Source organism: Lampris incognitus, chromosome 8 (genome assembly GCF_029633865.1).
Source record: "Lampris incognitus isolate fLamInc1 chromosome 8, fLamInc1.hap2, whole genome shotgun sequence".
In the NCBI taxonomy this organism is placed as follows: Eukaryota; Metazoa; Chordata; class Actinopteri; order Lampriformes; family Lampridae; genus Lampris; species Lampris incognitus.
In genome coordinates, this window is record NC_079218.1 from 10,107,414 (window position 1) to 10,128,241 (window position 20,828).

The 20,828-nt window shown below is 46.5% G+C and overlaps 1 protein-coding gene across 1 annotated transcript in view; it reads right to left on the minus strand.

Annotated features, from left to right (window-relative positions):
* Nucleotides 1–20,828, minus strand: part of mtus2a (microtubule associated tumor suppressor candidate 2a) — an 80,942-nt gene that overhangs the window by 42,556 nt on the left and 17,558 nt on the right. Inside the window, exon 3 of the mRNA XM_056285225.1 lies at nt 16,960–17,222. Within this exon, the coding sequence (XP_056141200.1) occupies nt 16,960–17,222 (263 nt within the window). The remainder of the gene's footprint in view (nt 1–16,959; nt 17,223–20,828) is intronic.

Here is a 20,828-nt window from a genome sequence, read left to right on the forward strand (position 1 = left end):
TCAGAGGAATACCTGCACTTCTAGCTGGAGTGAATTGGACCCTTCGCCAATCTTATTTTACAAGCTTCATTCTGACCAGCGCACAATAATCTCGCTAGCAGGCTTGGAGATAATGTCTTTCAGGCGGCAGGAGATGCTGCAAATGCCTTCGACTGCTGAGGTGGTAGAATCTGCCGGGCAAAGCTGAAGTAAAATACCCTGACAAGAAAGGGCTTAGGACGTGGGGAGGGGAAACCGTTGAGAGGATTAAGCCCGATCACCGCCAAAGCTCTGAATGAAAGCAGGAGAAGAACGAGGGGGAAGTACAATCAAGCTGAGATTTGGGAAGCGGAGTGAAATCACAGGGCTGTCTTCACGGAGAAGAGGCAACGACAAGCCCGCCGAGGAACTAGAGCGACTTCTACCTGCTGAGGTGTCATTGAGCAAGGCACACACTTTCTGTAGCACTCTTTGCAAAGTAGGAAGAGAACTTCTGCTGCAAGGATCACTGCAGTATCGCAAAAAGGACGGCTGAGATGTCAGGCAGAATTAAATCACAATGGTGTATATGTGGTCCTGCCTGGTATTCAGAGAGACACACACACACAAACACAGACACTGGAGCACAGCTCATATGGGAATACAGCACATTTCTGAACGTTAAGGCCTTTACACACCACGTCCGAATTTTTCATCCAAAAATTTTGCACGTCAACGAAAATGAAAATACAACCTCCGATTTTGTCCATTAAGTTTAAATGCCAACTTTGAAGAAGTTGTCTGTCATAAATGTTGTCAGAAGAGTTTTAATTTTTTGTGTATTTTTCGCATCCATGAATAAGCTCTTAGAGATTGTTTTGTTTAGGGATGACAGATTTATAATAAAAAAAAAAAAGCACATACGAAAGATTTGGACCCTCCAAGTTCCCAAAGAAATTAGAAAAATGGATTTTGATTTTTGCCACCTATTTTATCTACACTTTATTTACATTAACTTTACGCTATGTTCTAGAGATTCACATCAAAAAGTTTAATTTTTGTGTAAATATTCTCTTTTTGACAAATACAATACATTTACAATATCGTCATCCTGCACTTACGGGCACACACTTACAAAAATGTCCAACGAGTCAAAATGGGAGAGAGACAGAGAACACCAGCGATCTTCTACCACAAAATTGAAACCAGCCAAAAGCACACTGATGTCCACGTTCTGCTAAAAAAGCCCGGCCGTGATTGGCTGTCAGTCAAATCAATCTCCGCCCCCTCAACTGAGTGTTGTTTCATTTGAATATATGTAAACTCACAGAAGTTCATAGTGTTCCAATTGCCATTTGGAACCCCCCCCCCCCCAATTTTTCTCCCCATTTTTATCTGGGCAGTTACCCCACTCGGACTGCAGACTACCAGATGCCTCCTCCGATACATGTGGAGTCAACAGCTGCTTCTTTTCACCTGACAGTGAGGAGTTTCACCAGGGAGATGTAGCACGTGGGAGGATCACACTATTCCCCCCAGTTCCCCCCCCCCCGAACAGGCGCCCCGACCGACCCAAGGAGGCGCTAATGCAACGACCAGGACACATACCCACATCCGGCTTCCCACCCGCAGACATGGCCAATTGTGTCTGTAGGGACGCCCGACCAAGCTGAAGGTAACACGGGGATTCGAACCGGCGAGCCCTGTGTTGGTAGGCAACAGAATAGACCGCTATACTACCCGGACGCCATGGGACCTTTAATTCAACTTCCATTTTGTAGAAATGTTCAACTTTTGAAGTATGTTAGATTGCAGAACAGCTTATCTGCCATACCTGAAAAGTGTCAGAAACTTATCAGTTTGTTTGTTTCTGTGTTTCTATTTACAGCTGACAAAAGAAAACTAAAGCTAACAAAATAAAACACACACACTGCCACAGACAAAGACAAACAGATATGTGCACATAGCCACAACACGTGCAAGTGCATACACACATGCACACACAAGCACATGCATGCATACCACCTGTTTACTTGCAGTAGTTAACAGATCTCATTCATTTCTAACCGTTTGAAAAAATAAACAAATTAACAAACTGACAATAAACATCAAGATGACTTGAAAAGTACAACAAAGGGAATTTGTCACCAGCCACCCCAGCACAGGCTGATGACGAATCACTTGGAAGACAAAGGAAGACCAACGCTAACACAAAATGTGAGACATAATACAAGACATCAAATGTCTATCCGAGCTCTGAATAATTCAGCTTTCCGACGAACGCCGTGCGCCGACATAATGGATTTGTTTAAGATTCATTTTGTATCAAAGCAGCGGTTAACCGTTGCGTCACACACGGCGTCGCTGATCAGACTCTCTCATGGCGCTCCCATGAGGAGGATGTTTAGATGTTCGCTTGTTCTGAAGCAGAAGGCAGGGCTGTGAGACAAACCCCAAATTGGAACAAAGGGAAGAAGAACTGAAGACAAAGGGAGAAGAAAGGAAACTAGCTAGCTGTCAACTGGAATGAAAAACAAGATCTTAGTGCTCTGGTAGGAAAACTGTGGACCAAAAGAAAATTCTGCACAGAGAAAAGGTTGAGGGGAGCAAGTGCGAGCCTCCTTGGGAGAGACAAGCGAATCATTTCCAATGAAGGCAGTTAATTAGGCTTTGTTAATGGGAGAGAGGGAGGAGATGAACAGAGGAGAATGAGGAGGAATGGAGATTCAGCCATTGGGAGTGGGGTTGGGGGGGGGGCTTAAGGTGGATTGAGTGAGGGAATTAAGTGTTTTCTTATATTTTATGATAAAGTAAAGCTGAAATCCATGATTTCTCTCACTAATTAGTCCATATTTTATCCATCTGAATCGTGATGACAATCTGGTGATCCTGTTAAGACAGACAACCAATATTACAATAGAGAGAGGTGGTCCACAAAGTAAAAGTCCTGAGTGTAGAACAGTGCTGTGATATAGTGGATGTAGGAGGCAGAGAGAAACAGACCTGTTGATTCTGATGTTCTGGGACTACAAACAAGGTGTAGCAGCCATTGTGGCTGGTGTGCTGTCAGCTCAGCAGTAAACAGTTCTCACCTCACCTCACCTCACCTCATCTCATCTCATCCCATCATCAGCTGCTTCTCCGGGGTTGGGTCAGGGTGGCAGCAAGCTAAGTAGGGCACTCCAGACGTCCCTCTCCCCAGCAATGCCCTCCAGCTCCTCCTGGGGGATCCCTAGACGTTGCCAGGCCAGATAGAACAAGTAGTCCCTTCAGCACATTCTGGGTCTACCTCAGGGTCTCCTCCCAGTTGGACGTGCCCAGAAAACCTCCAAAGGAGGGCACCCAGGAGGCATCCTAATCAGATGTCCGAACCACCTCAACTGGCTCCTTTCGACGCAAAGGAGCAGCGGCTCTACTCCAAGCTCCCTCCGGATGTCAGAGCTCCTCACCTTATCTCTAAGGCTGAGCCCAGACACCCTACGGAGGAAACTCATTTAAGCCGCTTGTATCCGCGATCTCACCCTTTCGGTCACTACCCAAAGCTCGTGACCATAGGTGAGGGCTGGAATGAAGATTGACTGGTAAATTGAGAGCTTTGCCTTCCGGCTCAGCTCCCTCTTCACCACAACACACCACCAACAAGCCACCATGTACAACATCCAAATTATTGCTGATGCTGTACCAATCCGCCTGTCAATCTCCCGCTCCATCCTACCCTCAATTGTGAATAAGACCCCGAGATACTTGAACTCCTTCACTTGATGCAACAATCAATCCTCAACCTGGACGGAGCAATCCACCATTTTCTGGTAGAGACCCATGGTCTCAGACTTGGAGGTGCTGACTCTCATACCAGCCACTTCACACTCAGCTGCAAACCGCCCCAGTGCCCGCTGGAGGTCACGTTCTGATGAAGCCAACAAAACCACATCATCTGCGAAGAGCAGAGATGCAACTCTGAGGTTCCCAAAATGGACACACTCATCACCTTGGCTGTGCCTTGAGACCCTGTCCATGAATATCACAAACAGAATCGGAGACAAGGGACAACCTTGGTGGAGTCCAACATCCACCGAAAACGTGTTTGACTTTGTGCCAAGAATGCGAACACAGCTCTCACTTTGGTTATACAAGGACCGGATGGCTTGTAGCAACCGCCCTGGTACCGCATACTTCCGCAGTACCCCTCACAGAGTGCCCCGGGGTACACGGTCGTAAGCTTTCTCCAAATCCACAAAACACATGTAGACTGGCTGGTCAAACTCCCATGCCTCCATCAGCACTTCCAAAAAGGTAAAGAGTTGGTTCAGTGTCCCACGGCCAGGACAGACTCAGCATTGTTCCTCCTGGATTCGAGGTTCGACAATCGGTTGGAGCCTCCTTTCCAGCACCCTAGAGTAGACTTTCCCAGGGAGGCTGAGCAGTGTGATGCCCCGATAATTGGAGCACACCCACCCTTGTAAAAATGGATCTTGGGACCAAAGCTAACCCAGTCTAATGCAATACAAACTAGCCCCCCCCAAAAAAAACCCCAACAGAAAACAAAACTCAACTCCACTTAAACTGATCAACTGCTTATAGTGATCGTATCAGCGTAGACGGATGTGATCACTATAAGTGGTTTCCACTGTATACTAAAACTTCTAATTTAATGGAAGGATCACAAAATAATGGCTATTTCAGGCTTTTAAACATGATATTGCAGGTAACTAAGGCCTCTGCTGCTCGGTTTCATTGAATACACTTAAGTTTCATTTCTTGGACCATTTTGGAATTTTTGGACATTTCATTTTTTTGGGTTAGGTCCAACAAGCCCCCCACCCCGAGCCTCCTTCTTGCTTGGCTACACCAATGTACACCGATCACCACAGTACCTTTGATTTTACCCCGTTTCACTTTCTGGATCAGTTGACTTTAGTGACTGACTCTGGGAAAGCCTTTTAGTCTCATGTTTCTTCATACAAATGAACGTCAACTTTCAGGTCAGCATGTAGCGTCAATATAATGTCCCAAGCAGTGTCCCCCACACCATGGAATTTGAGGGGTAATGGACTACACAGCATAGTAACATATTAGTAATTGTAGTCAATAACTCGCCCCTTACTGCATTTGAAATCATCTCACAGAACAGCCCAGAAGCTCTATTGTAGCTTTCCATAGTCCCACCCTCTCTCTGGGTTATCTGTCTGGTGCATCAGTTGAGCCCATAAAACAGGAGTGACCATGCATATGGATGAAATGCGATTGACAGGCCTGCTCAGCCAATCCACACTGTCACAGCTCAAACATTTAGTAGGGCTGCCTGCCATGTTTTTTTCCCCCACCTCCCTCATTTGAGAAACTGTAGCCCCATCTAACTGGCCCATCTAATTTGGTGCTCAACCAGTCTCTGCATGTGTGTGCACAAGTGTGCATTTGCATACACCATGGAAACCATCTGTTCCCAGTGAGCTTGCATGAGTCACAGGACCAGATTTGAGCCATGGCATCTGGGGTATGACATCCATCCGCCCGCTTCTCCATGCCTCCCTCTGTCTCTCTCTGTTATTCTGTCCTCCTTTCACAGTCAACACCAACCCTCTCCAATCTCTCCCCCTTTCCTCTCTCGGCTGTGTCTTGTCCCTTTTCCAAATGCTGTCTGATTCAATTTGATTTTATCACCGGATCTCCTTGCTGTCATCTGTTTGGTTGTCCCGTTCATTTTCCAGCTGCCTCCATTATTTCATTATCACCCAGGGAGAGAGAGCAAGAGTGAGAGCGACAGAGAGCGAGAACGAGAGAGGGAGCGAGAGAGATGGAGAGGGATGGCGAGAGGAGATAATGCTCTGTTTGGTTTGCGGATTGAATTTCTATCACTGGGCAGAAGTGGTTCAAACAGTCTTCATCAGCCCCCATTCTCTCTGGATTCACCTCCCAGTGATATTATGGAGTCCGTCAATCATCGTGGAATTAACAGCGTATCCATGTGTATCTTGCATGCACTGATGGTGGCATGCACACAGCTACACACACACACACACACACACACACACACGCACACACACACACACACACAGCAACATATATACACATCCTTGAGAAATATTTCCCCCTGTGGAGCGCCGTTATGGATGTTTGGGACTAAGCTAGAGGGAAGATTGGGTTAATGGATAATCAATGTCATGTTGAGTGACCTTAGGTACCCCCAAGACAGCACATGTACAAACACACACACACACACACACACACACACACACACACACACACACACACACACAAGTAGACCGATTACAACAGGAATCAATTAAAGACATACAGGTTTGCCTCAAGGTCACCTACGTTGTGTTTGTGTGTGTGTGTGTGTGGGGTGTGTGTGTGTGTCTGTGTGTGTGTCTGTGTGTTACTCCCTCTCATCCTGTCCTTGATCCTGACATCACTTGTGTATGTAACTTAATTCTTCTGATATACAGTGTAAGCTGTTGTATGCCGGTGCTGCTGGCGCGGCTCCAAGGCAAAAGACCAGTGACAGCGTGGCTATCGAACCCTGCTCTGTACATCACAACTGACCACGCGTGCGACTTAAAGCCCCTGAGAATGTGCCGTCAATTATCAAAAAATGCCTATATTTTACCATGTTTTTCTCTCAACTCTCTTTAGTTGGCCCCCATTTTTTTTCTCCTCCTTCCCCTCTCCCTTGAAATGAATGTGTGTGTATGAATGTGACCCCAGGGGAACGGGCGGGATAGTGGGCGGGGGGGGGGGGACTGGAGTGGAGGGTGGGGAAGGGGGTTCATGGGATGGGTGGTGGGGAGGAGGGTTCATGGGATGGGTGGTGGGGAGGGGGGTTCATGGGATGGGTGGTGGGGTGGGGGGTTTCGAGAATTGGGTGGGCTTGCTTTGAGGGATGGGTTTTTGTATCACTAGCAGGACAATTATAACACTGTTGTCTTTATTGTTCCACTGCTAACACAATCATTCTTAATTCTACTGTATAACTGTATAAATGCACTTGCCTTCCTGTGTGAAAAGCAATAACATTATTTTGAAAAAAAAAAATGCCTATATTGTATTAAAGATGTCTGATTTGAAAAGCATTAAACAACATTTCAACGAATAAATCGTAATTTACAAGAATGAAACACGCTGAAAAAACTCTGCTGCCGGGATCAGACCGCAGGAATTCAGCCCAATCCTGACAGGAGTTCGTCAGGACACGGGGATTCAAACTGCCGACCCCCCCGTGTTGGTAAGCAACGGAATAGACCGCTATGCTACCCGGGCGCCCAACATGTCAGATTTTTTTTGTGTCTTCCTGCCGAGTCTGACGTCTCTGATGGCGTGTTCCTGGACGGTGACCACTGCGTGTTCCCAAGTTTACCGAAGACTTCCTTTGCAAAAAGCGAAGGTGCGAGCACCGACAACAGACTGTCTCACTGGAGCGTGGTAATGACGTAGCTGACGAAGGTGTCTGTAATGTCTGACCGGCACATTAGATGGCGCGGAAATATCTGACGTCTCCGACAAAATCCTGCCCGACTCAAACCAGTGGGAGGACAACAGAGGAAAAGAAACCATCAAGCAGATTCACACAACTCTATCATCCGGGATAACCAGAACCGTTCTCTTCTTGGGCGGCACGGTGGCGCAGTGGTTAGCGCGGTCGCCTCACAGCAAGAAGGTCCTGGGTTCGACACCCGGGGTAGTCCAACTTGGGGGGAGGGCTGGTCCCGGGTCGTCCTCTGTGTGGAGTTTGCATGTTCTCCCCGTGTCTGCGTGGGTTTCCTCCGGGGGCTCCGGTTTCCTCCCACGGTCCAAAGACATGTAGGTCAGGTGAATCTGCCGTACTAAATTGTCCCTAGGTGTGAATGTGTGTGTGTGGGCCCTGTGATGGCCTGGCAAGGGTGTCTCCCCGCCTGCCGCCCAATGGCTGCTGGGATAGGCTCCAGCATCCCCGCGACCCTGAGAGCAGGATAAGCGGTTGGGATAATGGATGGATGGATGTTCTCTTCTTGTAGTCAGTGGTGTGTCCACAGAGATCGGAGTTGATGAGAGAAGCTGATGAAGGAAACAAGTTTTCAGGTTTCTGGTGTCTGGGCTCTTTCTCTTGACTTGTCCCCTTTGACACGCACGCACACACACACACACACACACACACACACACACACACACACACACACACACACACACACACACAACACACACACATTTGTTGAGGTCGACAAACTATGACAGCAGGGAGCACAAACGGTAGAGCTCTTCTCTAACCCCCTGTGCTCCTCTCCTCCTCTCACTTGTACTCCTTAATGGGTTCTTCAGGATCCACTTCGCCGTGAGCCCTTAACGGCGCCTGCTTTCCTTCTTTTCTGCTGATCAATGGGGAAAAGGCGCCACAGAGCCTGGCCTTTCTTCTCTCTCCCCCCTTTTTTTTCTTCTCCTTCTTGGTTACCGACGGAGGTTTCTGGTTGCGTCGTCTCCCCCGACAAGCCTGACGGGAGGCGGTGCGAGAGCTCATCTGTCAATCTGCTGCGTCTTTGATCCGAGCCGGAGCGCCGTGAGACGGGGCCGCGCTCCCCACAGCAGGGGAAGAAAGACGGCTACGAAGGGAGGAAGACGGAGAGGTAGAAATGTGCAAAACCCACCCCTGCTCTTGTTGCGTGCATGCATGTATGCACACGGACTTACAGGAGAAGGAGAATATCAAAGGGTCTTGAACATTTGCCTGTCATGTCGAGACGCCAGGCTGGACTCGGTTTGGACCGCAACGCGCTCCCGAGATGCCAGGACTCGGCAGCAGTGAGGAGAACATCCTGCTCCGGGTGATACTTTGGAAAAGAGAGGGGTTATTTTAGGCCTCGATGACAGTATGTATCTGCTGCCCAGCGTGAAATACAATATTTAACAATCTAGCGGGTCCATTTCACTCCGGCGGGACAAACGGCTGTCAAGACGGCGAGGATGCACGAGGCTGTCCCCCACGCTGTTTGTTATATGACATTTATTTATTTATCCGTCTATCCATCTATACTTCTATCTATCTAGCTAGTCTTATATATTATTCATATGTCTGTCTGTCTGTCTGTTGATCTGCCCATCTTTCTAACCATCTGTCCGTCTATCTGTTTGTCTGTCCATCAAGACAAATACATCTTTACTTATTTGCTGTAGATGGACACACACAACTGTGGGTGAGACTGGCCTCTTCCCTTTTTTTGCCCCCAATTGTATCCGGCCAATTGCCCCACTCTTCCGAGCTGTCCTGGTCGTCCGGGGAGGGCTGCAGACTACCACACGCCTCCTCCCATACATGCGGAGTCGCCAGCCGCTTCTTTTCACCTGACAGCGAGGAGTTTCACCAGGGGGACGCAGCGCGTGGGAGGACCACGCTACCCCCCCCCCCACCACCCGAAGAGGCGCCCCGACCGACCAGAGGAGGCGCACATACCCATGTTCGACTTCCCACCCACGGACACGGCCAGCTGTGTCTGTAGGGGCGCCCGACCAAGCCGGAGGTAACACGGGGGATTCGAACCGGCGATCCCCGTGTTGATAGGCAACGGAATAGACCACTACACTACCCGGACGCCCCCGAGACTGGCATCTTTGTAACCAGGGAGACCTGACGGCAGGCTGACTCTCCGCGGTGCCCGCTGGCTCAGGAGGCTCCCTCGTTCAGCAGGACTGATGGTGTTGTCAGGTAGGAATGCCTTCAGAGGAGAGGTGGCTGTCATCCACATGAAGGAATTCACCACTGTACGGCTGGAACACTGCAACTCAAGACAACGTTTTCCTGTCTGGCCTAAATGACGGAATAATGGAGGAGTATTGACGAGTTAATATTTCAGCCTTCATCCGCTCAAATGACGATGTGGCGAGAACGAGCTTATGAAATTTGAATTTCAGTTACATCAGGAAAAAAAGCATCGAAAACCATCGACTTTCTGACCACGTTTCCCACTTTCTGATGGGTTTTAAACTCAGTGCATAAACCTCATGAACCCCGTGATAACTCATCAGCCGATCCTTTAAAGAGTCAAGATTTTCGTTCTGGCGGTCAAAATTCACGGGCCGACCCGTTCACCGAACACATCTCCAGCTCTCCGTCTCACTGTGTCTCTCTCCGTATTCACCTCATTTGTCGAAGAAATCCCTGTCGGCGGGTCGATTCCAATATGGCTCAGCCTCTCACCATGCCACCCGCCCACCTACACACACACACACACACACACACACACACACACACACACAGACACAAACGTACGCACATACACCCACACCAACCACCGACCCCCCCCATACACACCGACCCACCCACACACACACCCATACACAGACAAACGTATGCACATACATCCACACACACCCACCCACACACACACACACACACACACACACAGATGTACGCATACACACCCACACACACACACAGACGTACGCATACACACCCACACACACACCCACACAAACAGTCGAACTCATGCAGACATGCCAATAGCCTTGCTCAATAGGCGTAACACAACTGGACCACTGCTCATTGATTAAGCTCCAATAAAGGCTTTTCTGAGCACTAAGCCTCTTTCTGTGTAAACAAAGAGATTTTTTTTCACCGCCACTAAGCATTAATATAAATCACTATAATATATGTATGTATGTATGTATGTATGTATGTATGTATGTATGTGTGTGTGTGTGTGTGTGTGTGTGTGTGTATATGTGTGTATATATGTATGTGTATGTGTGTGTTTATACACACACACACACACACACACACACACACACATATATATACATATATACACACACACACACACACACACACACACACACACACATATATATATATATATATATATATATATCCATCCGTCCATTATCCGAACCGCTTATCCTGCTCTCAGGGTCGTGGGGATGCTGGAGCCTATCTCAGCAGTCATTCGGCAGCAGGCGAGGAGACATGTTTTTTTTTCTTCTGGAAACCATCAATGGTGTAGATAAAAGTGCTCAACAAATGAGGAACAGAATATTAAGATAGATGTAGGGGGGAAAAAAACTTTAATGCATTTCAGTACAAGCCTGTTTTGTGCGTCACACATTCAGCTGCCAATGTGATTCATGTAACTACACTATATGGACAAAAGTATTGGGACACACCTCTTAATCATTGAATTCAGGTGTTTCATTCAGACCCATTGGGGTCAACGAGTGCTGAGGCGCATAGTGCGTAAAAGTCGCCAGCGCTCTGTTGACTCAATAACAGCAGAGTCCAAAACTTCCTCTGGCATTAACATCAGCACAAAAACTGTGCGCCGGGAGCTTCATGGAATGGGTTTCCATGGCCGAGCAACTGCATGCAAACCTTACATCACCAAGCACAATGCCAAGCGTCGGATGGAGTGGTGTAAAGCACACTGCCACTGGACTCTGGAGCAGTGGAAACGTGTTCTGTGGAGTGACGAATCACGCTTCTCTGTCTGGCAGTCTGATGGATGAGTCTGGGTTTGGCAGATGCCAGGAGAACGTTACCTGCCTGACTGCATTGTGCCGGCCGTACAGTTTGGTGGAGGAGGGATAATGGTATGGGGTTGTTTTTCAGGGCTTGGGCTAGGCCCCTTAGTTCTAGTGAAGGGAAATCTTAATGTTTCAGCATACCAAGACATTTTGGACAATTCTATGCTTCCAACTTTGTGGGAACAGTTTGGGGAGGGCCCTTTTCTGTTCCAGCATGACTGTGCCCCAGTGCACAAAGCAAGGTCCATTAAGACATGGTTGGGTGAGTTTGGTGTGGAAGAACTTGACTGGCGCGCACAGAGCCCTGACCTCAACCCCATCGAACACCTTTGGGATGAACTAGAACGGAGATTGCGAGCCAGGTCTTCTCGCCCAACATCAGTGCCTGACCTCACAAATGCTCTTCTGGATGAATGGGCAAAAATTCCCACAGACACACTCCAAAAACTTCTGGAAAGCCTTCCCAGAAGAGTGGAAGCTGTTATAGCTGCAAAGGGGGGACCAACTCCATGTTAATGCCTATGGATTTAGAATAGGATGTCATCAAAGCTCCTGTAGGTGTAATGGCCAGGTGTCCCAATACTTTTGTACATATAGTGTGTGTGTGTGTGTGTGTGTGTGTGTGTATATGTATAGATAGCTTGCTGCCACTGCGACCTGACCCCGGAAAAGCGGCTGAAGATGAGATGAGATGAGATGCATAGATAGATAGATAGATAGATAGATAGATAGATAGATAGATATATATAAATCCCTGCCACTGTCTTTATTTAGTTGGTTTATATATTACATATATATTATAGAGAGAGAGAGAGAGAGAGAGAGAGAGAGAGAGAGAGAGGGAGAGTGAGCATTTATATATATATATATATATACACACATACATACACACACACACACACACACACACATATAATACATATACACACACACCACACACACACACATATATATAGCGTTTTTTTCCGGAAATGTAGGAAAAAAACTTTAATGCATTTCAGATATATAACAACTTAAGAGGGGAAAAACATCAAAACAACGACGCTGCATCTCAGATCTACCACTTTCTTGTTTTTTTTTCTTGCTCCTTCCTCATCCTGCGATAAACTCTGTTCCTGACACCCCTGCAGGGACCATCTCTCCCTTTCTCCCATAGCACCCCCACATCCTCGTAATAGCAAAGGAAAAAAGAGGGATGAATACAGATGAGTGGGACGGTGGAAAAGAGGGAAAATGGGGGAACGGGGAGATGACATAACAGGGATGCTGACGTGCATCAGAGATGAGGTGTCTACGTCAACTGTAACCGGGAGGGGAAGAGCAAGCATTACTTATGTAGGTCACATTAAAAACGCATGCAGCTACCACAGATGAAGCTAGGCAACAAACCAGCGAGCCGGTCTGCAGCCTTCAAAGCACAGCGCAAGTGCTGCTTGCACAGCTCCAAGACTGGAAAAATAAAACTCCACAGGATTTCATCAACACCATTAAAAAGTCAAACGCATCTCCGCTCACACAGGCCACGGCAGCACGCAGCACACGCCTGGATGAGAGCCCCAATAAATTACCGATTAGATTCATTTGGGAAACGACACAAGAAAAAACAATTATTCTGCAATGCTTTTTAGGAGAAAATGGCCGCGTTACAAGGTGAGATCTTCGAGGGGAACGCCACGGAGCTGCATAGCTTCCTGTGCCTTGGCACATTCCAGTATGTTTTGGTGAATACTGAATGAATCCGTGAGTCATTTGGTCGAAGTAAAAACTGTAACACAGGCACTTGCTCGACTGCCCAATGGCTGGGAATGTTGGCCTTGCCGCCTTTTCCGTGATGTCATGCCTATTAAACAGCGTCAACCAGGGGAGAAAGGTGACTGGAACAGCAATAAAAAGGATTCTTTTTTAATTTTCAGGTTACGACTGCTTTCGATAGCTAAGACACAAAATTCATATCAGCTTAAAGCTCAAACAAATGCTTGAAGCATTAGGCGCCCAGGTAGTGTAGTGGTCTATTCTGTTGCCTACCAAAATGGGGATCGCCGGTTCGAATCCCTGTGTTACCGCCAGTTTGGTCGGCATCCCTACAAGACACAATTGGCCGTGACTGCGGGTAGGTGGCTGGATGTGGGTATGTGTCCTGGTCGCTGCACTAGCGCCTCGTCTGGTTGGTCGGGGCGCCTGTTCAGGGGGGAAGGGGGACAGCGTGATCCTCCCACGCGCTATGTCCCCCTGGCGAAACCCCTCACTGTCAGGTGAAAAGAAAACTCCTCATTGTCAGGTGAAAAGAAGCGGCTGGTGACTCCGCATGTATCGGAGGAGGCATGTGGTAGTCTGCAGCCCTCCCCGGATCGGCAGAGTGGGTGGAGCAGTGACCAGGACGGCTCGCAAGAGTGGGGTAGTTGGCAAAGTACAATTGGGGAGAAAAAAGGGGGGGGGCATGTTTGAAAACTCCCCAAAGTTATTTATTCATTCACTTTCAGGGAAGCAGCTCCAGGTTGAACATCTCCATCATGTCGTGGATAAAACATTTAATTCTATTATTTTGAAATTACCGAGAGCGGTTCATGTTCCCAAATAGCAACTGATCTAAGCCGGGATGAATAATTACATATGCAATCGCCTGCGTTAGGTTTGCAAATCTAAAACTTGTATCCCTATCTTCCTGTGAATTGTTAAAACACCCAAGTAGTCCCCAACAAAAATCAAAACCCACTCCACTTCGATTTCGTTTGTAAACTACAGGAAATACATTTCTCAGCTTCAGACTGTGAAATTAGGCCGAGTTTATTTCCTGCCTGGCTCATGAGAGAAGTACCGCCTTATCCTGTGCGCCAGCGTGCTTCAGTGTTTCTGTAGAATACTAAATATAACACATCTGGGTAGACACGGACTCTGTGGAAGCTTGTATATGATGCCGTGGTGGGAAAAACAAGGCTTCAAGAGGGAGGAGCTGAAGAGACAACGCAAACCACACCATAATTAATGTGGGAAGCATGGGGTGGTGGCTGTTTATCCTTGCTATACTCATTAGGGGAATACATAAAAAAGATGTACAGCGTGTGTAAACTAGATAGGGATGATGATGGTGTATAGTTACATCATCATCATTATGAGGTAGCTGGGCGTGGAATTATCTTTCCACTTTGAAAAGAGATGGATCCAAACAGATACTGGCACATTACCGCCATCGCTGCATGTTACATATACAGCCATGACACAGGCCGGCAATGCACAGGTCCTGTTCATACCTGCCATTAGAATGCGTATCCGGCTGTTCGGGTCACAACCGGACTGCTAAAATACGGATGTGAATGCATCCGAGATGGATCAAGAATTTAGTCAGAGATGCACGTGACCACATTGGCAGTGTAGTGTGAATGCATAGGTGTTTCTTAACCACTTAGGATCGCATTCATCCTCTGCATAAATATGTATACATCCAAGCTTGACTATCTTCATTAAAACCACGAGCCTGCTCCCAATCAAAACATTTGCAGCAATATATATCTGTGAACAGAGCAATAGCGACATCAGGTGTCGTCTGAGTCGGTTCACTCTGACTTGACTTGAGGATTCCTAGCGAAATTGACTTGAGGATTCCTAGCCTCAATGACTTGAGGATTCCTAGCCAAACTGATGTATACACAAGGTAATTTATAAAGAAACGCTAGCTACATACCATAACTCCAAATTTTATGAATATAGGCACGGCCCACTAAGGCTATTGCTGGTGGGTTTATCCCCCATGTGCCCGCACAGCACCGAAATAATTTTAACCCACACCCACCTGTGGTGTGAGCCCCACTTAGAGGCTCACCTTGTGTATAAACTGAATTGAGACCGGACAATCGGCTCCCGTTTTTCTTCATCTACCACTGCAAGCACTTGAGAAAACAATTGGCCTATTGAGTCAGGAAGCGGAAATAAAGTTGGAAACGTAATAGTGGTATTTTGCGAAATAGCAGGCAAAAAAAATGAGCCCAATCATCCAGAGAGAGAGAGGTCAGAATGCCAAATAATCTTAGGAGTGCAATTTGGAAACACCTTGGTTTCAAGATGTGAAATAAAACAACTGAAATTAAGGACAAAGAAACATGCAAACTGTGCGGCCATGAACTACTACTACTACTTTTGGCTGCTCCTGTTAGAGGTCGCCACAGCGGATCATCCGTTTCCATTTCTTCCTGTCTTCTGCATCTTCCTCTGTCACACCAGCCACGTGCATGTCCTCCCTCACTACATCCATAAACCTCCTCTTTGGTTTTCCTCTTCCCTGGCAACTCCATATTCAGCATCCTTCTCCCAATATACCCAGCATCTCTCCTCCACACATGTCCAAGCCATCTCAACCTTGCCTCTCTTGCTTTGTCTCCAAACCGTCCAACCTGAGCTGTCCCTCTAATATACTTGTTCCTAATCCTGTCCTTCTTCATCACTCCCAATGCAAATCTTAGCATCTTCAACTCTGCCACCTCCAGCTCCACCTCCTGTCTTTTTGTCAGTGCCACTGTCTCCAAACCATACAACATAGCTGATCTCACAACCTTCTTGTAAACCTTCCCTTTAACTCTTGCTGGTACCCTTCTGTCACAAATCACTCCCGACACTCTTCTCCACCCACTCCATCCTGCCTGCACTCTCTTCTTCCCCTCTCTTCTGCACTCCCCGTTACTTTGGACAGTCGACCCCAAGTATTTAAACCCATACGCCTTCGTCACCTCTACTCCTTGCATCCTCACCATTCCACTGTCCTCCCTCTCATTCACGCATAGGTATTCTATCTGGCTCCTAATGACTTTCATTGCTCTTCTCTCCTGTACATACCTCCACCTCTCCAGGCTCTCCTCAACCTGCACCCTACTCTCACTACAGATCACAATGTCATGCGCAAACATCATAGTCCACGGAGACTCCTGCTGGATCTCGTCCGTTAACCTGTCCATCACCTCTGCAAAAAAGAAAGGGCTTCAGAGCCGATCCTTGATGTAATCCCACCTCCACCTTGGAACCCATCTGTCATTCCAACCGCACACCTCACCACTGTCCCACTTCCCTCATATATATCCTGCACCACTTCTACATGCTTCTCTGCAACTCCCGACTTCCTCATACAATACCACACTCGGAACCCTGTCATATGCTTTCGCTAAATCCACAAAGACACTCCCAAAGGCCATGAGCTAGCATACCATATCATCATCACAATGTTTCCGTTCTTGCTTGTCACCTTTCATGATAATTTCCTCTGAAAGATCTCTGTTTCTGCTTTTGCCCCGACAGCCAATACTCCATACAAACTGAACATCTTGTTCGACAACTCATTATTGGCCATTGGATAGGCTTGTAGTTAGTCTTGAACTCAGACATTTTTGACACGCAAATTCAAACACATCTTTAAACCTGCCAACATTTCTGTTTCAAATAACAGGATTTTTTTTTTTTGGTTTAAATGGCAGCTCTAGTATAAACAGGGCCAGGGAGACCTGTAACGTAGCGTGGGGACTCACGGTGAGTTGTCCTGCAGGGGTCGCTCTGCGTGCTGTCGACGGATTGGGCCGAGGAGACGGAGGACACACTGGAGCTCCTGACGAAGCCGAAAGCTGCCAGGCGCCCCGGTGGGAGACGGACGGAGCTGGAGCCGCAGCCTGGAGGGCGCAGGCCTGCCTGGCTGGCTTTGGGAAGCAGGGACCTGGAGGCTGGAGGCTGGGGCTGGGCTGTAGCTGTGGTTGTTGTTGTTGCAGGTGTAGTTGAGGGGGGCGGAGGGGTGAAAACCTGATCTTCTGTTGGAAAATCAGAAAGGGATAGTGGAGAGAAAGTGTGTCATTGTTACTTTATCATCATGATAAGTTACGCAACAAGGACACTCGATGTCATAGATGCAAAGCACAACTGCGGTGTGAGATCATTTTTGCACTACAACCGCTGTACAAAATAAGGTGGTTCTCTAATGTAATACATCATGGATCCCCTGAAATACAGTCGGACACTATAAACTCTAATCCGATGATCTATTTGTTTTCTGATGAAGAAATGAAAGATGGGGCTTACACCTGGTCCAAAATAATTTGTATTGGTCAAACTAAACTAACCAAAACATTATCTAGGGTGGTGGGTTTAATTTAAACAAGGACAGTGTCATAGACGTGAAGTACAAATGTTGTATGGCTGTTGAGAACAAAATGATACAGGATCATTGTCTTCAGTTTGGCATTGTTAGTAGGTCTAGTACTGACTGCATATTCACATTAAATTATCTACAAACCCCAATTCCAATGAAGTTGGGACGTTGTGTGTAAAACGTGAATAAAAACAGAATACAATGATTTGCAAATCCTTTTCGACCTATATTGAATATAATACAAAGACAAGATATTTAGAGTTCAAACTGATAAACTTTATTGTTTTTTGCAAATATTCACTCATTTTGAATTTGATGCCTGCAACACGTTCCAAAGAAGCTGGGACAGGGGCAACAAAAGACTGGGAAAGTTGAGGAATGCTCAAAAAACACTTGTTCGGAACATTCCTCAGGTGAACAGGTTAATTGGAAACAGGTGAGTGTCATGATTGGGTATAAAAGGAGCATCCTCAAAAAGCTCAGTCGTTCACAAGCAAGGATGGGGCGAGGTTCACTACTTTGTGAACAACTGCGTGAGCAAACAGTCCAACAGTTTCATCATCTACAGTCCATAATATCATCAAAAGATTCAGAGAATCCGGAGAAATCTCTGCACGTAAGCAGCAAGGCTGAAAACCAACATTGAATGCCCTTGACCTTCAATCCCTCAGGCGGCACTGCATTAAAAACCGACATCATTCTGTAAAGGATATTACCACGTGGGCTCAGGAGCACTTGGGAAAACCATTGTCAGTTAACACAGTTTGTCGCTACATCTACAAGTGCAAGTTAAAACTCTACCATGCAAAGCAAAAGCCAGATATCAACAACACCCAGAAACGCCGCGGGCTTCTCTGGGCCCGAGCTCATCTGAGATGGACTGACACAAAGTGGAAAAGTGTGCTGTGGTCTGACGAGTCCACATGTCAAATTGTTTTTGGAAATCATGGACGTCGTGTCCTCCGGGCTAAAGAGGAAAAGGATCATCCAGATTGTTATCAGTGCAAAGTTCAAAAGCCAGCATCTGTGATGGTATGGGGGTGTGTTAGTGCCCATGGCATCATGGGTAACTTGCACATCTGTGAAGGCACCATTAATACTGAAAGGTACATACAGGTTTTGGAGCAACATATGCTGCCATCCAAGCGACGCCATTTTCAGGGACGTCCCTGCTTATTTCAGCAAGACAACACCAAGCCACATTCTGCACGTGTTACAACAGCGTGGCTTCGTAGTAAAAGAGTGCGGGTACTGGACTGGCCTGCCTGCTGTCCAGACCTGTCTCTTGAAAATGTGTGGTGCATTATGAAGCAACGGCAGACCTCGGACTGTTGAGCAACTGAAGTCGTACATCAAGCAAGAATGGGAAAGAATTCCACCTACAAAGCTTCAACAATTAGTGTCCTCAGTTCACAAACGCTTATTGAGTGTTGTTAAAAGGAAAGGTGATGTAACACAGTGGTGAACATGCCCCTGTCCCAGCTTTTTTGGAACGTGTTGCAGGCATCAAATTCAAAATGAGTGAATATTTGCAAGAAAACAATAAAGTTTATCAGTTTGAAAATTAAATATCTTGTCTTTGTAGTGTATTCAATTGAATATAGGTCGAAAAGGATTAGCAAATCATTGTATTCTGTTTTTATTTACATTTTACACAACGTCCCAACTTCATTGGAATTGGGGTTTGTAACATTACATATTATTTACATATATCCTGACTGGACGCTTAACATTGAGATTAACCAGATGCTTTTGCAGCATTTCACAGCTAAAGTTAGCTTGTCTGAATCATGTTTTTAGCTAATCGACAACCCAGAAAAGCAAGCTGGTACATCAGAAACAGATATCGTTCATCAAAAGATTGATTTATTTGAGGTGATAGAGAACATCTTAGTTGCAGCATCTCTGTTGATGGTGTTTCTGTGAAATCCTACCTAGAATGAAACCACATGGACAACACCAAGTGATAGAATAATATGAAGGAGAAGCTAAGGGGATAGTGGTGTGTGTGTGTGTGTGGGGGGGTGGGGGTATATTTTAAATATACTTAGAAACTTTTTGGAGTGGTCCCACCTGAATCCACACACATGCTACAGCTAAACGTGAGACTAAATGTCAGTTTGTGAGTGAGGTAGAAACCCGATTAATGAGGTGCTTCACATCTACAAAGAACCTTATCGCTGAGAACAGAGGGGTACTCATAGCAGCACGGCTGGGGATTAAATGCAATTCATGTAATGTGCCATTCTTTTGTCTTTCTCGCTTCAGAGGCTGCTTTTGGTTGTCCTGAAATGAACCAACAGAGCCAGGAGCCAGACTGACACGTTTAGCAGTATACAGATGACGCCAACGGCAAAGAGAAGCAGTGATTTCCTGTCGGTTCTCTTTTGTCGTAATCAGCAGCATTCGTGTTTAATTTAGTTGGAGAGCCTCTTATGCTTTAGCAGGGTGCTGCAGGACACAACACTAAGTGGAGGAAAAAAGGGGTCAGTGGATACTAGTGTGAGTAGGTATGTCTGAATATGTTTGTATGTGTGTAGGTGTGTGTGTTGGGGTGGGGGGGCACAGACAATAGTTGTGTGACTGCAGTAAACTTATCACCCACAGCTAACACAGAAGAGGAGTGTAGGAGGTTCCAGTAGAGCCATTATGGTTATTTCCTTCGTGAGTCATTTAACACCCTGTCTCAACTAAGCTTCTCAGTGGGCTGCTGAAAACTCTTTGTGTTATTATAACACAGATCTGATTGCCACAGAAATCAACAACACCGTCTATGCAACAGCTTCCAAACAACAAATTAGTTTTGGTTTAGTCCCGCCATGGGTGAAAGCCGGGTAGGCGAGCCGCCACTTCGACTGCTGCCAAATGTTCGAATCCAACAGAACTACTATGACAGTGATGGCATAAGGACAGATATGGCACCTGTAATTTATGTAAAGACATTACTGCAGTATGCACAGATTGTTATTCATTTGAAATTTGGTGTAGACATATTTTCCATCTTGGTTAGCACGACAAATAGACTTTCAGACTGTCTTCGTCTTTGTTGAAGGTTAATTCTATTTTTCATAATCTTGGTCTAATTTTTGTAGATTTTCCCCATTGCGCACATGGTTAGGATATCATTTAGCTCATTGGCATCATTTTGAAGGTTTCGGACACAGTTTTACAAAACCTAATGTTTTGGAGACCCCAGACTTAAAGAAAGAGGGCAACAAAAGAGACTGATGCAGTGAGAGAGTGGGAGAGAAGAAGCGGGCGATTATGT